Genomic DNA, 15932 nt, shown 5'->3' on the forward strand with positions numbered 1-15932 from the left:
AGTGCCGAGATTACTCAAAGGAAGTTAGGGTTTACTTGTAGGGGTGCAATCCCTAATTTGTTAAAGACTAAATGATAAAAGGGATGAAGGGGGAATCTAAGAGCGTTGAGATGCCCAACAGAGAGGAGTAACTCGTCTTCTCCGACGCCTTCTCCGGCACAAAAATCGGCACCCTTGGGGTATTTCACAATTTTTATCCCCTTGGGAATCTCGAAATCTTCCATTACGGATTCAATGGAAAACTTGATACGACGAATAGATAAAATGGCGTTCCTTTCTTCCTTAGTAAAAATATTGTCCGACCCAGAGGTGGATGTCTCAGCCTAGATTGGGGAAACATCCGGCTGATTAACCGAGTCATTTGCAGACTTAAGGAAGTTCGAAACCCTAGGAGAAGGAACCCTAATGAGATTAGGGGAGGACGAAGGCGTGGACTCAGAATCTGTGATTTCTATACGTTCAGGAGTAGTCGAAGTACTCATAATGCAAGATTGGAAGAAGGGAAAGAAGAACTAACCTGGAGATATGAGAATGTGAAGAACGCAATGGACGGAACGAGCACTCTGAGAACAAAAGCAAGTCTTGAAGAAGTCCTTGAGTCAAAATAACAATAGACACAAATGGAAACGCCTCGTGCGAAAGTGGCAATTGCATAACTTCAATTCCCCTTTAATTAGGAGCTGTAACCCAATTAAAGAGGAATTGGGGGCAAAGTGTGGAGGGAAAAATCTCCCTCCAATAAGAATTGAACACGTCATCACTATATAAATCTACATTTGGTAGATTTCAGAAGCCCATCTGGATCAAGCCCAAATTACGTAATTCTTTAACCCAATATCATTTGTATTGGACCTCTAAGGCCAGGTAAAAACATTAATTAGCCCAACGTCACTACTGTTGAAGTTCTGGCCCGTTGGTCAAGTCATTTAAACCGAGTTGCATTCGGCCCAAGTACAATTAAATATTGTCCAGTCCTATTAAGCAAATGATTCAACACAGAAGAAAAGTTCTATACAAAGCAAGTTATACGTAGGAAATATTATACAATAGAAAGAACTCTATTTGTAAAGAAAGTCATATATGGGAAGAATTGGAGGACAAACAACGCGAATCCTACCTTAATTCTACCAATTTTTGTATATAAATAGAGGCCCAGACCTCCAATAAAAGCATCCAAGCAATTCTATACTTCCCTATACATTGTTCTTGTTTATTTTTATTGATTCTTGAGCGTGTATTATTTTTCTAAATCATTATTGGTTGAGCGGAATTTTGCACCTACAAATTAGTTCTACAACAAAATGGTTTTTGATTCTAAAACTTTAAAAATTTGTTGATTACAGTCCAATCTAGAAATTCAAACGAACATAATCGAACCAAATTGTAATAAAGTATACAGAGTATGATAATATTGTACAAATATTATATAATAATACGCGTGTTTGAATTTTGATTGATACATAATACTGTATAATGTTACTTATTATATATCATAATACATTGAACTATTTTATATATATATATTAAATTTTAATTTTTTATTTCAATTTTTTCATGTTTTTTGGGTAAGAAAAGATAATGTGCTCCCAGAGAAATTTGTTTATTTGATTAGTAAGTAAATATATATATATATATATATATATATATATATATATATATGTAAGAAAATACAAAATGATAGAACTAAATTGAAAACCTCTCATTTATAGTTCAAATTCGATATGGTTTGAAGGATTAATCTGACGATTTTTCATTATTTTTAAAACTACTGTGACAAATTTGCTCCTGATTTATTCAGAATCAAACTAAACCGCGTGTTAGTTGATGAAAGGTGTTAAGAGTGCTCAATGTTCCTTATTATTACTTTTTTCCAAAAATTAAAGGACAGATCATCTTTAGCTTGACAGGACATCGGCTTCAAAATCAAAAGTGCCATTCCCATCTTGATTAGAACTAACAATTGAACAGTGAAATTTGAAGGAGAAGTCCTTAATTCTAATGCAAACCATGCTATAATTAAATTCATGCCCCAAATAATTTCTGTATTCATTATATCATTGAAAACAACAATGAATTGAAATAGCTTTAGAAAGCAATTCAAGTTTCAAGGCACTTATGGGAGAAGGTTTAATATACATAAAGACTTATATATATATATCCGTTATATATATTTCTAATGCACTCTTACAAAAAAAATGCTCAACTCAGGCCCTGCAGCCCCATCTGGATTTATCATGTGCAGGGCTTCAGAATCCTTTGATCCCACAACCCTATCAAATCTAGCCCTAATGTAAGTCAATTCCCCATCAGCCATTTCCTTCTCATTAGGGCAAGGAAGTACTCCTGCACCCATTGAAACCCCCCTCAGAAGCTGCATGACATGAAGCTCATCCTCCCCCATTTGCTTCCTCCTAATGGAGTAACCAATCTTCCTTCCATTGCAAAACACGGCCCAAACGAACTCCTCCAACACCTTCTTCTTCGGAGTCTTTGTTTCGCTCTCCAGCGCCAGCCTCACTATGTCGGACGCCATCTCTCTGTGGAAGGCGCTCGTGAGTATGGGGAGCTCTATTACGAATATGGGGACGCGGTGAGGGTCCTCCTGTATTGCTAGGATCACTCTCCCTTTGCGGTACCCAAACAGTGTCCCGGTGGTGGCGTGGTCCCCTAGAAGAGGCTTGCGCGGCCGGCCTAACAAGGCCACCATCTTGCAGCCGGAGGTCAGCATAGGGAAGAGCTTGAACATCCGGAAGAACCCCCCACCGGAGGAACTCTTTGATGATCTCTTGCCGCCACCGGTGGAGTGTTGGAGCAATGAGAGTAGTGCTGGATTTTCCATTTGGTTGTATGGGCTAGAGTGAAGGGTTGGCATTACAAGAGTTTGGAATTCAATTCAAGGGTATATTGGAAAGGTGTGTTGGAGAAGAGATTGAGAGAGATATAGGATAGATATATAGAATGGTTTAGGAGGAAAAAGGATAAAAGAGGAGTTAGGAAGGTGGTTGGTTGGGTTGTACTTGGAATCTTTAAAGTGGGGAAGGGGGGAAGTGACCATCATCTACAAGTTGGTTAAGAGAGAAGGGGGAAAAAAAAAGGGGGGGTGGGGGGGCTATATTTTCTTTTCTTTTCATTTCCTTTCCTTTTCCCTTTTCACTTCACAAATTTTTTTGGGCTAGCTAATGGGTAAAGTTAGATGTGACAAAGAGTGGAGGGATTGAATGTGATGATATGAGTGTGATCGGACACAAGTTGTGGGGGAGGGAGGAAGGAAAAAAAGACCTCCAAAAAGGATGAAAAAGGGAGTTTACAGTGGTGGTTTGGCATGTGCATCTCTGATCATTACACTGCTTATCACCATCACTATCTTTTGTGTTCTTTCCAGTCTCATCCCAAACACCCCCCTAATAATTGAGGTGCAACTCATCTTTTCTCCAAACATTTGTTGTGTTTTCATATGGGAGTTCACTTTTCCTAACTTAGTGACCCTCCCTTTCCATCACCCTCACTATCTTCCAATTTCTGTCAGAAAACAGTGTCACATTGAGTAAAGGCATGTTTGGCACTAAAGGATTTAACTGGCTCACTATATATATTTTTTTAATTACCAGAAAAAGAAAGTGGTATTAACTCTAGGGATTATCTTAAGTCGTGCCTCATTCATAAAGTATTAGATTTAAGATTCGAATCTTTTTGGGTGCAAACAATTCCTTGAGGGTCAGAGTGTGTGAATACTAACTAGAAAAAAAAAAAAAAAAAAGAAAAAAGAAAAAATAGTATTTGTTTGGTTAACGTGATTATACGAGGAAAGAATTCAATTAGAATTTTAATGTAATAATAAAAGTTCGACAAGTGTTCGGATGCGGTTCTAAATTTGTGAGCCACTATTTTCTCAAAAAAAAAAAAAAAAAAAAAAATATTAGTAGTTTCCTATTTTTTATTTTTTGAGAATTGAAAATTGTAAAAAAAAATCTACTAGGTTGACATTTTCTCAAAACTATTTCCTAAAAGCTCAGTTATATAAAAAAATAATTATTATTTTTAAATAATTGTCGTTTATAGTTCTTTAAAAATAAATTATTATTTTTAGATAATTGTCGTTTATAGTTCTTTAAAAATAACTTTCTATGTGACGAACCAAGCAAGTCCTTAATCTTCCTCTCCCAACAAATGCACAGAATTTCATCACAGTGGCCTTTCCCAAGTGCATGCCATCATTCCATCAATGACTGCTTTAAGCACCTACAAGATAAAAATTTCTGTATTATATTTCCAAACAAAATTGATATTGTTGACAAATTTATTGGGAGATGTTTTGGTCACACCTAGTTGTATCACATACTACTACAAGTAAAAAAATTCTTGTGTGCTTGTCTGCAAGTCTTTTTTAAGATTCCAACTTAATTAAGCGCATTCAAGCATTCATATATAAAATTAACATAAAAGACCTTTCTTGTTATCCAAGAATGTCCAAACAAAAGCCAGTCAGTGTCCAAGATTAATTAACTAGGGTCCATCAATGGTACCACACTTATTAAAAAAGAGACTTCACCTATCATACACATCAAAATGACAGCATGCATGAATTTAATAAAACTACATAAACTCTGTCCTTTTTAGTAATTTTGCATATTATATATATATATATATATTTATATATATATGTATGTATGCAGGGCAAAATTTGAGAGTTTTCTTTATTTACTATTTCATGTGTAATTGAACCACATCGGCGGTCATTAGGGATTACATAGTCTTTTGGTAGGTTGTTATTGTTCAATTACACATGAAATAGTAAATAAAGAAAACTCTCAAATAATAGTAAATAAAGAAAACTCTCAAATTTTGCCCTGCATACATACATATATATATATATATATATATATATATATATATATATAATGCAAAATTACCAAAAAGGACATAGTTTATGTAAGGTAGGTAAGTATTGTCCTTAAACAATAACAATCCTCCAAAGACTTATCAAATTAGGATCAGCCAGAGGTGCCAATTAACGTTGAGTAGATAAGTATTGTCATTAAACAATAGCAACCGAACAAAAGACATAGTGATCTATGGTACAAAATTACCAAATTAGAATCAGCCAGAGGTGCCAATAAAGTCCTACGTCACTATGCGTATTCTTTTCATCCACGTAGCCTTAATTAAGATGATACATTTTTTTGGGTAGGCATAACATGGTACATTATTCATACTGTACCATTATATTAAGTCGTGTGTGTATACATATCGTCCACATAGCCTTAACATGGTACATTTTTTTGGGGTAGGCAAAACATGGTACATTTTTTTGGGGTAGGCATAACATGGTACATTATTGATACTGTCCCATTCTATTTCCTGTTCTGTGTCCCATTGATTGAACATGCCAATTATCAATCACATGTAATGACTTGATAAAAAGCTACACAAATATAAAAATACATACATGTATATAAATATATATATATATATATATATATAGCGTGTAGGACTATCCAAAAACTAGCTGTTTGCCAAATTTGAGCCTAACGGAAGAGTTTGATTTTTCCCTGATGCAACATAAAGCGATAAAGCACAGATTAACCGACGACTTCAAACAGTAGCATGTCCAAAGCACCAAGCCCCCATCTATCATTGATCCATTATTATTCATCATATGTCCACTCAATTAATTTTTTAGTTTATAAAGGAGTGACAATTAGTGCATACTGCTCATAATTTTGTCATGTCAATCTAATAGTACGAGTTAATTTGAATAGGACTCATTTAATACTATGTTTATTAAATGAATTACGCGTATTAATCTGTTTAATAACTTATTTATTAATGCATATATTAAATTATTTATAATACTCGATCAAAAAATAAATTATATATATTAATGCATACATTAAATTATCTATAATACTCAATCAAAAAATAAATTTTATATATATATATATATATTAGTTAAGGTGTTAATGAGTTAATGTATATTTTTGTTAGAGTTTATGATAAAATGACCTAATTGTTCATGATAATTGGTGATCAGTTATACAGATGATATTAATACGATTATGAAACTTTTAGTTAGACATGTTGAACTTTTCAACCCTTATACGACACCATTAATGAAACAGGTTAATTGTACCAACCTGTTTATGACCCAAACCCAATTAAAATAAACTCAAACCTGTTTGGTACGTATTTTGATTTCGTGTTTTTGTTTTAGCCAGAAACAAAACAAGTATTTTGTTATAGAGTGTTTTGAATAGTAAGCGGAATCATGTTTGATAACGTCCATTTGTTGTAAGATTTTTTAAAGCGAAAACATAAAAACATATTGGATAAAAGAGTGTTGTAAGTTTAAAAAATATAATGGTTAGTTTAAAATTTGTCATTTAAGAGTTTTTCAATTCTTTTTTATACTGTTCATCGTTATAGTACTCGTTGCTACAGTACTGAAATATGTAAAAACATCAACCTTAACATGACATCATTAATAGAACAAGTTAATTGTGTCAACCTGTTTATAATTCAAACCCAATTAAAATAAATTCAAACCCATTTATATCCTATAGTATTCGAATTGTGTACGTAAATCGTGTCGAATCTTTCAACCCTAGTTCATATAAAAAGTTGAATGAAAGGATGGATGATGATATGTTGATTCCGGTTTTGCTGAATCAATAAATCATCTTACACCTTCCAAAGGAGTTGAACATTCACAAACATCTATTCTTCATCTCTTTTCTACTTTATTTTTATTGTTCATGGTCCAGCAGTTTTAAGCAAATTAATTGATGGAAGTGTCATGTGAATACAATTGAACTGAAAATGATATTTCCATATTAGATGTCTTGTGCCTTCTGATTATTGGGTGGGTGGGGGGTATGATTCCACCCGTCTGCAGCTGTCTGGCAGCTCAATCCTACACTCAACTTCTATTAATCTCATTTTTATGAAAACTCAGTTTCGTGAGAAGCACATTATTTATTTATTTATTTAATTTAATATTATTGCTTTTAGGATGGTAGTGGCCGGGACCAAACTTGAATCAGATTTGATATGTCATACATGGACAATGATGTGATGTATGGCGCCCATCATTTATACTTCATATCGATGTTATGAATATAGCATAGTGTAACATCGTGAAGCTTGTTGGTGTCGGTTTTTGTTCTGATACTACTTTAACTTTGAACTTTATTCTGACATCAGTTTGCTAAAAATAAGTAGAATTGTCAAATAAATACAATTTAATATAATTTGAAAGAAAAATAGAAGAAGAAATATTTTATTTCACTTAGGCTTAGTTTGATGTGATGGAATGGACTTAGAATGGAGTGACCATTCCACTTTCTCATTCACTTTCTCTTGTTTAGTGTGCCACTTTAAAAGTGGAATGACCATTCTCTTCAAATGGTCATTCCTCTTTTGAATTTGTGGAATGACCATTTCATTCCCACTAAATTAAAATAATAAAATGCAAGGACAAAAAAACTAGTACGTATTATTCTCTACAGATCTGGCACGCTCTCTCTCCATCTCTCCTCTCTCGTTATGTCACAGTACACCCTTTCTTTCTCTTCACACTGCACTGTATACCATGGAACATATATATATATATATATATATATATATATATATATATATATATATATATATAGAACAAATTGCAAAGCACAAACTGCAAATAGAGAGTGATATATATATATATATATATATATATATATATATATATCCGCTGGTTGGTACCTCAGATTTTCATTCATTTATTTTCAGATTTTCAAAGTTTTGTTCATTCATATTTTTCTTACCTGACAGATTTTCAAAACAACCAAACAAGAGCAAGATAATTTTTATTTTTATTTTTATTTTATTTATTTATTTTTTATTTTATTTTATTTTTTTAAAACATTACACATTATAAGATAATTGTGTGTGTGTGTGTGTATATATGTATATTTGTATTTTATAAAGTGCTAGTTTTATTATATAATAAGAATATGTCATTCTATTTTAATATAACCGATATATTGCAAGTAAGAGCATTTTGGAGAAATCAATTTATAAATTATTCTATTCCAGCTTTTTATTTGATCTAACCAAACACAGGAATGAGAATGGTTATTCCATTCTCTGCTTGTATCCAAACAGTGGAATGAGAATGATCATTCCATTCCTACATCATTCTCATTCCATTCCTGCGCACCAAACATGCCCTTAATCCCATCTTATTCTCATATAAAATTGACTGGAGTATGTGAATATATGGGCCTCAAGAACATATGTGTAACAATAACATTTAAGTGCCCAATTACTCACACTAATATAACATGTAGGCTTAACTCCCACTAACATGGTATTTAGTAAGTATAACTCCTCTTGATTTTCTATAACCTTCAACCTCATACTAAATTTCATATACTAATTCTCATTAAAACCATTTACTACCACCAACATGAAATGCACACATACGCTATGTATGCCAAATACTTGAAAATACTAAATAACAAAATCAAGTTTATTTTCCAACACCCCTTTAAACTTGATTTTATAACTTGAAAAGAAAACTTCTTATTGATCTTGGGGGCTAGCTTGATCAAAAGTTCGATGGTTGGTCTTGAATTCCACCTCTATTAACTGCAACAAACTTCTTGGCCATTTCCATTGATGTATATGGCTTGTGAAAAGTCTTCAAATGCTTGTTTGATGCCTTCATATGATCATATATCATCATATTTATACAAACACGCCATCTATCTTTTTTCTTCTTGAATTTTCGATACCTCTTCAACTTTGCACGTGTTTCTTCTTTAAAGTTAAAAAATAACTTCATATTCACCCAAGCTGTGTCAAATGCAAAATTCTCAAAACTATTTTGCAAAAAAACAATTCGAGAAATACTTATCACCTTGAGTTTCAATCTCACACTTGATTGGAGCAACTTTCTTCAAGACAAGATCATAATTCTCCACAACATGAGCACTATGATCATGATCTTTAATTTCTATGCAGAAATCATAATTTCATCAAATATAACTTCTTTGACTGAAAAATTCGTAACCATACCTGAGTATGTTAACTCACCAACTTTGGCATCTTCTTTAACACTTTCTTCTTCTTTATCTTCTATTTTAACTTCATTCTCCTCCACTTTTGCAATATCTTCTTCGACACCTTTCCTTACCCTTCCTTATTCATCATTTCAAATTGTTCTTCAAATTCTTTAACTTGATTTACATAATACGCCTCTTCACTCTCCACAAATTTGTCCTCTAAACTTTTATAATCAGCCTTCGTAAACTCATCATCCTTAAAGCATTGTATCAAATACTCCATGGGTAGTCATTCACTTCTATGATTGGAAATGATGGTCTCAAGCATCTTCCAAACACAACTTGGAGTTTTGGACTCTTCAAAATATTCCCAAATTTCTTGATGTATTGTCTTTTGCAACACTACCAATGTCTTCTCTTCTTTCTTCATATGAATCTTGTTGGATATGTCGTTCTTTAGCTCTTCTCCAACAACATCCCATAAATAACATGCTTTGAGGTATGAAGTTATGATGCTTCTCATTTTCTTGTAATTAGGGAACATCATCTTTTAACTAAGAAAATACAATTTCCTCTTTTCATCGTTATCAAGGAGAAACATGTTTTTCTCAAAGTGTTGAACCTTCTAGGATCAACTTTGTCATGCCTTCAGGATCGTCTAGGCTCTGATCATGACCTGGCTCTGATACCACTTTGTTGGCTTTTGCTCTGATACTACTTTAACTTTGCTCTGATACCACTTTGTTGGAAATAAGTGGGTTAGACAAACAAATACAACTCAATATAATTTGGAAGATAAATAGAGGAAGAAATATTTTATTTCACTTAATCCCATCTTATTCTTATATAAAATTAACTAGAGTACGTGAATATATAGGTCTCAAGAACATACGTGTAACAATTATATTTAAGTGCCCAATTACTCACACTAATATAACTTTTAGGCTTAACTCCCAGTACTCCCACTAGCATGGTATTTAGTAGGTATAACTCCCATGAGTCTTAATTTTCTATAACCTTCAACCTCACACTAATTTTCATAAACTAGTTCTCATTGAAACCATTCACTACCACTAACATGAAATGCACACATACACTATGTATGCCAAATACTTGAAAATACTAAATAACAAAATCAAGTTTATTTTCCAACAGTCCCACGTCGAATTCGGATGGAAAAGTGAATGGGTACATATTACAGTTGGTATCAGAGTCAGACCTAGTCCTTAATCCGATGTCACGCTAAGCGTCTGGCCCAGAAGGTGTCCGGATCTGCTCCTCGTGTAGGAAGGGTGGCCCGAGTCGCAACGAGGGCGTTGCGAGTTCAGGTGGGGAAGAATGTAACGATGGGAAGCTTGTCCCACATCGGATCCAGATGAAAAAGTGAATGAGTATAGATTACCGATAGCTACAACCTATTACGTGTGATTAAATGCTAGAAGTTATATTCAACGTTAGGGATTTGACTTTATAAGAGCAACCACTTTATATAACAATTACATATTTTTTAACCTTAAATAACAATTATATTAAATGTTAGGGATTGAACTAGAACCAGATATTGTGAACAAAGTTCTATGATTTATTAGGTCTGCAAATGAATCGAATTGAGCATAATTTATGTAGTTTATTTAGACTCGACTCATTTGTTTGTGGGTTCAACTAAGGCTTGCTCGGGATTGCGATAAGATTGAAAAGTTGAGCTCAAACTCGGTTCACCATTACTTTGAAAATTGAGGACTCGACACGTTTACTTTAAAAAAAAAAAACTAATCTCAAAATCATATTTGTGTAAGGGCTCAATTTGAACTTGTGTACTTCAATATCACTTTGGTTTTGTCGCCCTTTCAATTATACAATCTTTATGCTCATTAGCAAGGCGGACTCATTCATGAACTTATATGAGCCTACATGAGCATATGTTCATGAACATATATTGATAAGCCTACGTCCATAAACTTATGCAAATTTCTACGTTTATCAACATGTCCATGAGCCTATTATTGACCCCAAGATTTCAACCCAAGGGCAAAAGGGTAATTTGATGATAGCAAACCATTGGAAGTGCATGTTGTACTAATTAATGTTACAAAAGATATGAACATTTAACTCAAGTGAGCTTGAGGATCAAGGACAAAGCTAAGAAGGATCCAAGTCCTCAAGATGAAATCTGAAAGCTCAAAAGACATTGAAGTCCAAAATGAAAACATTGGGTAGATAGTTTACGATGAGAGCTAGAATTCAATGTAAGTTATTTTTTAAACTCCCAATTTGAAGCTCAAATCTAGGACTTAGTATCTCAGACATAATACATATCATTTATATCATTTGATTCATCCCAAGGCACAAAGAATTAAGACTTAAACAGAATTTCTTTATAAGCACGAGTTGACTCATTTGTTCTAATGCCTTCACAAATTGAAGCTCAATTGATTCAGTTGACTCGTAATATAAAAGCAATCGACTCATTTTAAATAGAATTTTGGTCATTACCAGCTTCAAAGAAGTCATTCGGCTGATCCCTAAGGACCAGTCGACCAATCTTGTCTAGAGAGTTGTAACACTCTTAAGGATAATTATATCAGTGGACTACTTTATGCATAAGTTAACTAGTTTCAATCAATTTCAAATTTTAGTGGCTAGTTCAACTGTCACTTGGCGCATTTAATGCCCTCAACAACTTTTTATTTTTATTTTTAATGGGACTATAAATATGACATTGTATCAATATTTATGAGCATGTGACACCATTTGAAGATTCATTGATCATCATTTATAGAGTCATATATATTTGATCTAAAATTGAGCTTTCAACTTAATTATTCAATCTTAACCCTAAGATTGTGAGCTTGTACTTATACACATCCATCTTTCAAGATAGTTATGTTATACACACCTTGATTATCATTCTTTAAGAGTGATTAAGGGTTGGTGAACCTTTGGAAAGACCAAGTGAAGAAAACTTAAATGAATTTTTTATCATTTTTTTTTTAATAAAGATTTTTTTTTTTTGGCACATCCACTTTAAACATATGAAGACTTATATGTTAATTCACCTTTCACTTTGAGAAATGTAAGAGGCGGGGTAACAATTTGTGTTCGCGGGTCATAATCGTATCATGTCAACCTAATTCAGGGATATTCTACTAATAGATCAACCCGAACACAACCTGATGTTCATAAAATATATGTTTCATGTGACATTTAAGATATAACAAACCTTATACTAATATGCCTTGAGATAATTAACAATATGCTAAGAAATCATTAATTAAATATGCAACTCTATATTTAATTAAATATGCAAAATAAAATAATAAAATAATAAGTAATAAATAAAGAACCTGGACCGAGGCTAGTATTGAATACTATATCCTTAAGACATATTCGCCCCGCTATGGTGCTAACGGACTCAGTGGTATCTATCTCTCAAGATACAACAGTCTATATCCACTAGTAGCAGCACTACAAACTCGTGGATACGGTGAACCTCCTCCGTGTAATACTCTCTTTGACTCAAAAATGCATCTATACTATATAAATAATGAATTGGGTGCAATCTGAACCAAATGGCTTGGACCAAATTTAATATGGTTCAATGAAATTAGTTTTGGGCCTAAGTGGCTCAGACCACTTGACCATGGCTTGAACACACACCCACTTGGGTTGGGTTCATCTTAAGAGAGGGAAAGAAGAATGAAAATAAACAAATGCACACTTTTTGCAAATGAATTCTATGGCTATTTATAGAAGAATTAGTGACTCTTGAGGTTAAGTCACGTTGGTTCAATCATTGGGTGCATCCAATCAAATATGGGTTGCATCCTATCAATATATAACTAAAATATCTTCCCCAACTATTTAACCGTTAATTGTCACCTTTCCAAATTCACGTAGTTTTGGAAAGATCTGAAACATGGCGTCTTTTGTCATAAGACACGAATATTAGATACAATAGTTCAAAGAGTTGCGACTATGGTTGTTAACGGTTGCGATTGATTTATGTAACCTTTGGGAAATAACGGTGATAACATTCCAACTATTCAACCTGCATTCATTCTCACCGTATATTCACGTTGCTACAATATACACACAATGTTATGTTTAGTCAATGTTTATAACCCAAACTCACAAATATGGTCATCATGCTATCCTTACTTTCCAACCCATACTTAACCACGTTGAATCACGTGTCAAGAATTTGTTGTAATTTGAAAACTTTATATTACAGAAACACTCTACATGAATAACTAGATTTATAGATTATTAATGTCACAAAAGCTATGGTGGCACCACTCTAGTCACCTATTCCTTGATTAACAATTTCCATTCATACCAAATTTCTAATAATCCCCCACATGAATGAAAATTGACTGCTTAAATGAAAAAGATGATTATGCAGACACTAGAGCGAGTATAGTCAGAAAAATACTGCATCAGGATAGGTAGTTTTTGGCCTTGATCCTTTCCTAGTGTATTGTTATCGGATTTACTGGCTAACCAGTAAACGCGATGTCTTGAACTGTTCAGCCGTTTGTGTAAACCAAGATAATAGCAAACACACAGTACCCTTCCTCACAGAGTTAGTTCTCATTGTTGGGTTCATTTTGACCCTAAACAAATCCTGGTATTCATGAGTGCTTTAGAAAACTTAGCCTTTATAGTGCCCCACTTCACACTCATATAGGTGATTTCTTATTAAGAGTATCCTACCATACCCCACTTGAATTTTCAAGGTATAAGAGTCATTAAAAGCGTAGCTTATCCTAATCCTCGCTGTAGGTAACACTATCTCATCATAGAAATAGGCAGAAGATTTATATCTTCCCAGTGCTTCTGGTGAGTCATTCAGAATTTCTGTTGTCCCTTTGAACTTAGATCTTGGGATCTCCGATTAGCTAGGTTGGGTTTCCATTAAAATGACTCGTTAGCTTTCGGCTTTTAACCCCATTCCCTTCAATGATCCATACAATTACTCTCTAGTACAATCCTCAATTTTATATATGGCCACAAGGTTGTGTTTAGAAATATTACACTCTGCAGAGATTTCTCCAGTTGAGAGCAACTATATACTTTGTGCCCTAAAATTGCTTATTAGTAGCAATATCATTTTCACTAGTGACACAAGTGTAGATTTATTTTGAAATATCCTCTAGGTAAAGTCAATTGACTTTCTTATTTAATTTTTTCAAAGTTTCTAACTTTGAGTTATATTAAGAACATACAACTATACGTTTAATATTAAAGATATATCCACTCTTGGATTTGAAGTTTTTAATATCCCACATCTAGATTGCATCACTGTTACACCTCTAATTTAGTTAGATACCTCGTTCTATGCAATATTTGACTTAGGATGTATTTTAACTACCCAATTTATTGTTTTTTAGTGATCCTATCTTGGATTGAAAGTGTGTAATTAATCACAGTTATTAAGATGCCTTGCAATCTTAACCAGTGATATACTTTGACTAGTATTTGTATTTAAGATTTACATCTACAAAAGTTAGCTAGGCTTTTGTTGTCATAACTAGTATTATCCCAATCTCACTCTATTGAGAATATACTATATTATCAGATGTTAAATCTTTCATATCAAATATACTAATTGATATATCACTAATATTTTAAGGCATACAATGACTTATATATCACATTAAGTCATTTTCTCGGTACATAGTTTAATCCACTTAAGGAATTATAAGCTTGCACACTTACTTCTTTAGCTGGAACAATGAACTCATTTAATTGTCTCATTAAATATTTTTTCTTATAGGAAACAACATGCACTTTTGTTATAATATTATAAATAATTTTTGGTTCTATCAAAATCTCTTAGGATTAAGAACCCCCACATTTATAAGTATTTCTTATCTGATGAAGTAACTCGTAGCAAATTTCATCTATGGACAATATCCCCCACAACTTTGGAATAATCCTGAAATTTTATATATGATATATTTTTTATAATTTTCCAACTCTTGAAATGCAATATAGTAAATATTTTACCTCATCTACCTTTCCAAGGTTTTATATTCGCTTCTCAACAAGCATGTATAGTCACATACGTTACTGTGAATTAATGCTAGAGATATTAACTACATTGGGCTCTAATTAATATTTGCTTCTACATCTCTTGTATTTATGAATTGTGTTATTCATATTTAGATTCATGTGAAGTCAATCATATTAACATGTTATAACATTTCACGTGTCACACATCACATAACTCAATCATTTAAACAAATAATTCTCTTATTATTTAAGCTTTGGATACAATCACCACAGAGTGAGCACTCACTTCTCAGTTATCATTACTAGTTAAAAGTGAGTTCTTTGCTATCATTACTAGCTTAGATTAAGTACACTTTTCTCATATCTCACTACTAGGTCATGATGAGCACCCACTTCTCAGTTATTACCGCTAGTTTGAAGTTAAGTTTATTTAGGTATCAATTCTAGTAACTCTTAACTTTTATACACACTTATCTAAATAGTCTACCTTGGTAGTAAAGTAATTTGTTTTGAAGAATATTCTTCAAAAATTACAACTTTACAAGTAGTATTAGATTCTGTGCACCTCATTAATCATTTTAGCTTATAGCTAAACTACCTAATTTGCAGTTCAGTAACATTTTAGCTTTTAGCTAAATTATACATTATAGCTAACTAGCTTGATTTAGTTTGTCTCAGTGTATTAGCTTAGTGTATCCATAACATTTTCCATTAAACTCTTATTATCGAAAAATCTTCTCTTATTTAGCACATTTACAGCTATACGTATCTTAGACACTAGTATAGATCTTTTTCCCTTGACTATCGGGAGAATTGACATAGCTAGACTAGTCAATTTTTGTCTGTTGTATTAAATACACAAACCAGTCATGAACT

General features: G+C 32.9%; 1 protein-coding gene across 1 annotated transcript; it reads right to left on the reverse strand.

Annotated features, from left to right (window-relative positions):
• Nucleotides 1-2013: 2013 nt before the first annotated feature.
• On the reverse strand, nt 2014-3040 carry LOC132279263 (protein MIZU-KUSSEI 1). Its single transcript, XM_059781195.1, has one exon. It carries the CDS (start codon nt 2870-2872, stop codon nt 2174-2176), a length of 699 nt encoding a protein of 232 aa, XP_059637178.1. The 5' UTR covers nt 2873-3040; the 3' UTR covers nt 2014-2173.
• Nucleotides 3041-15932: the final 12892 nt, after the last annotated feature.

Source organism: Cornus florida, unplaced genomic scaffold (assembly GCF_030987335.1).
Source record: "Cornus florida cultivar Cherokee Brave unplaced genomic scaffold, ASM3098733v1 CherokeeBrave_3.0.0_Hap2_Chr10, whole genome shotgun sequence".
In the NCBI taxonomy this organism is placed as follows: domain Eukaryota; kingdom Viridiplantae; phylum Streptophyta; class Magnoliopsida; order Cornales; family Cornaceae; genus Cornus; species Cornus florida.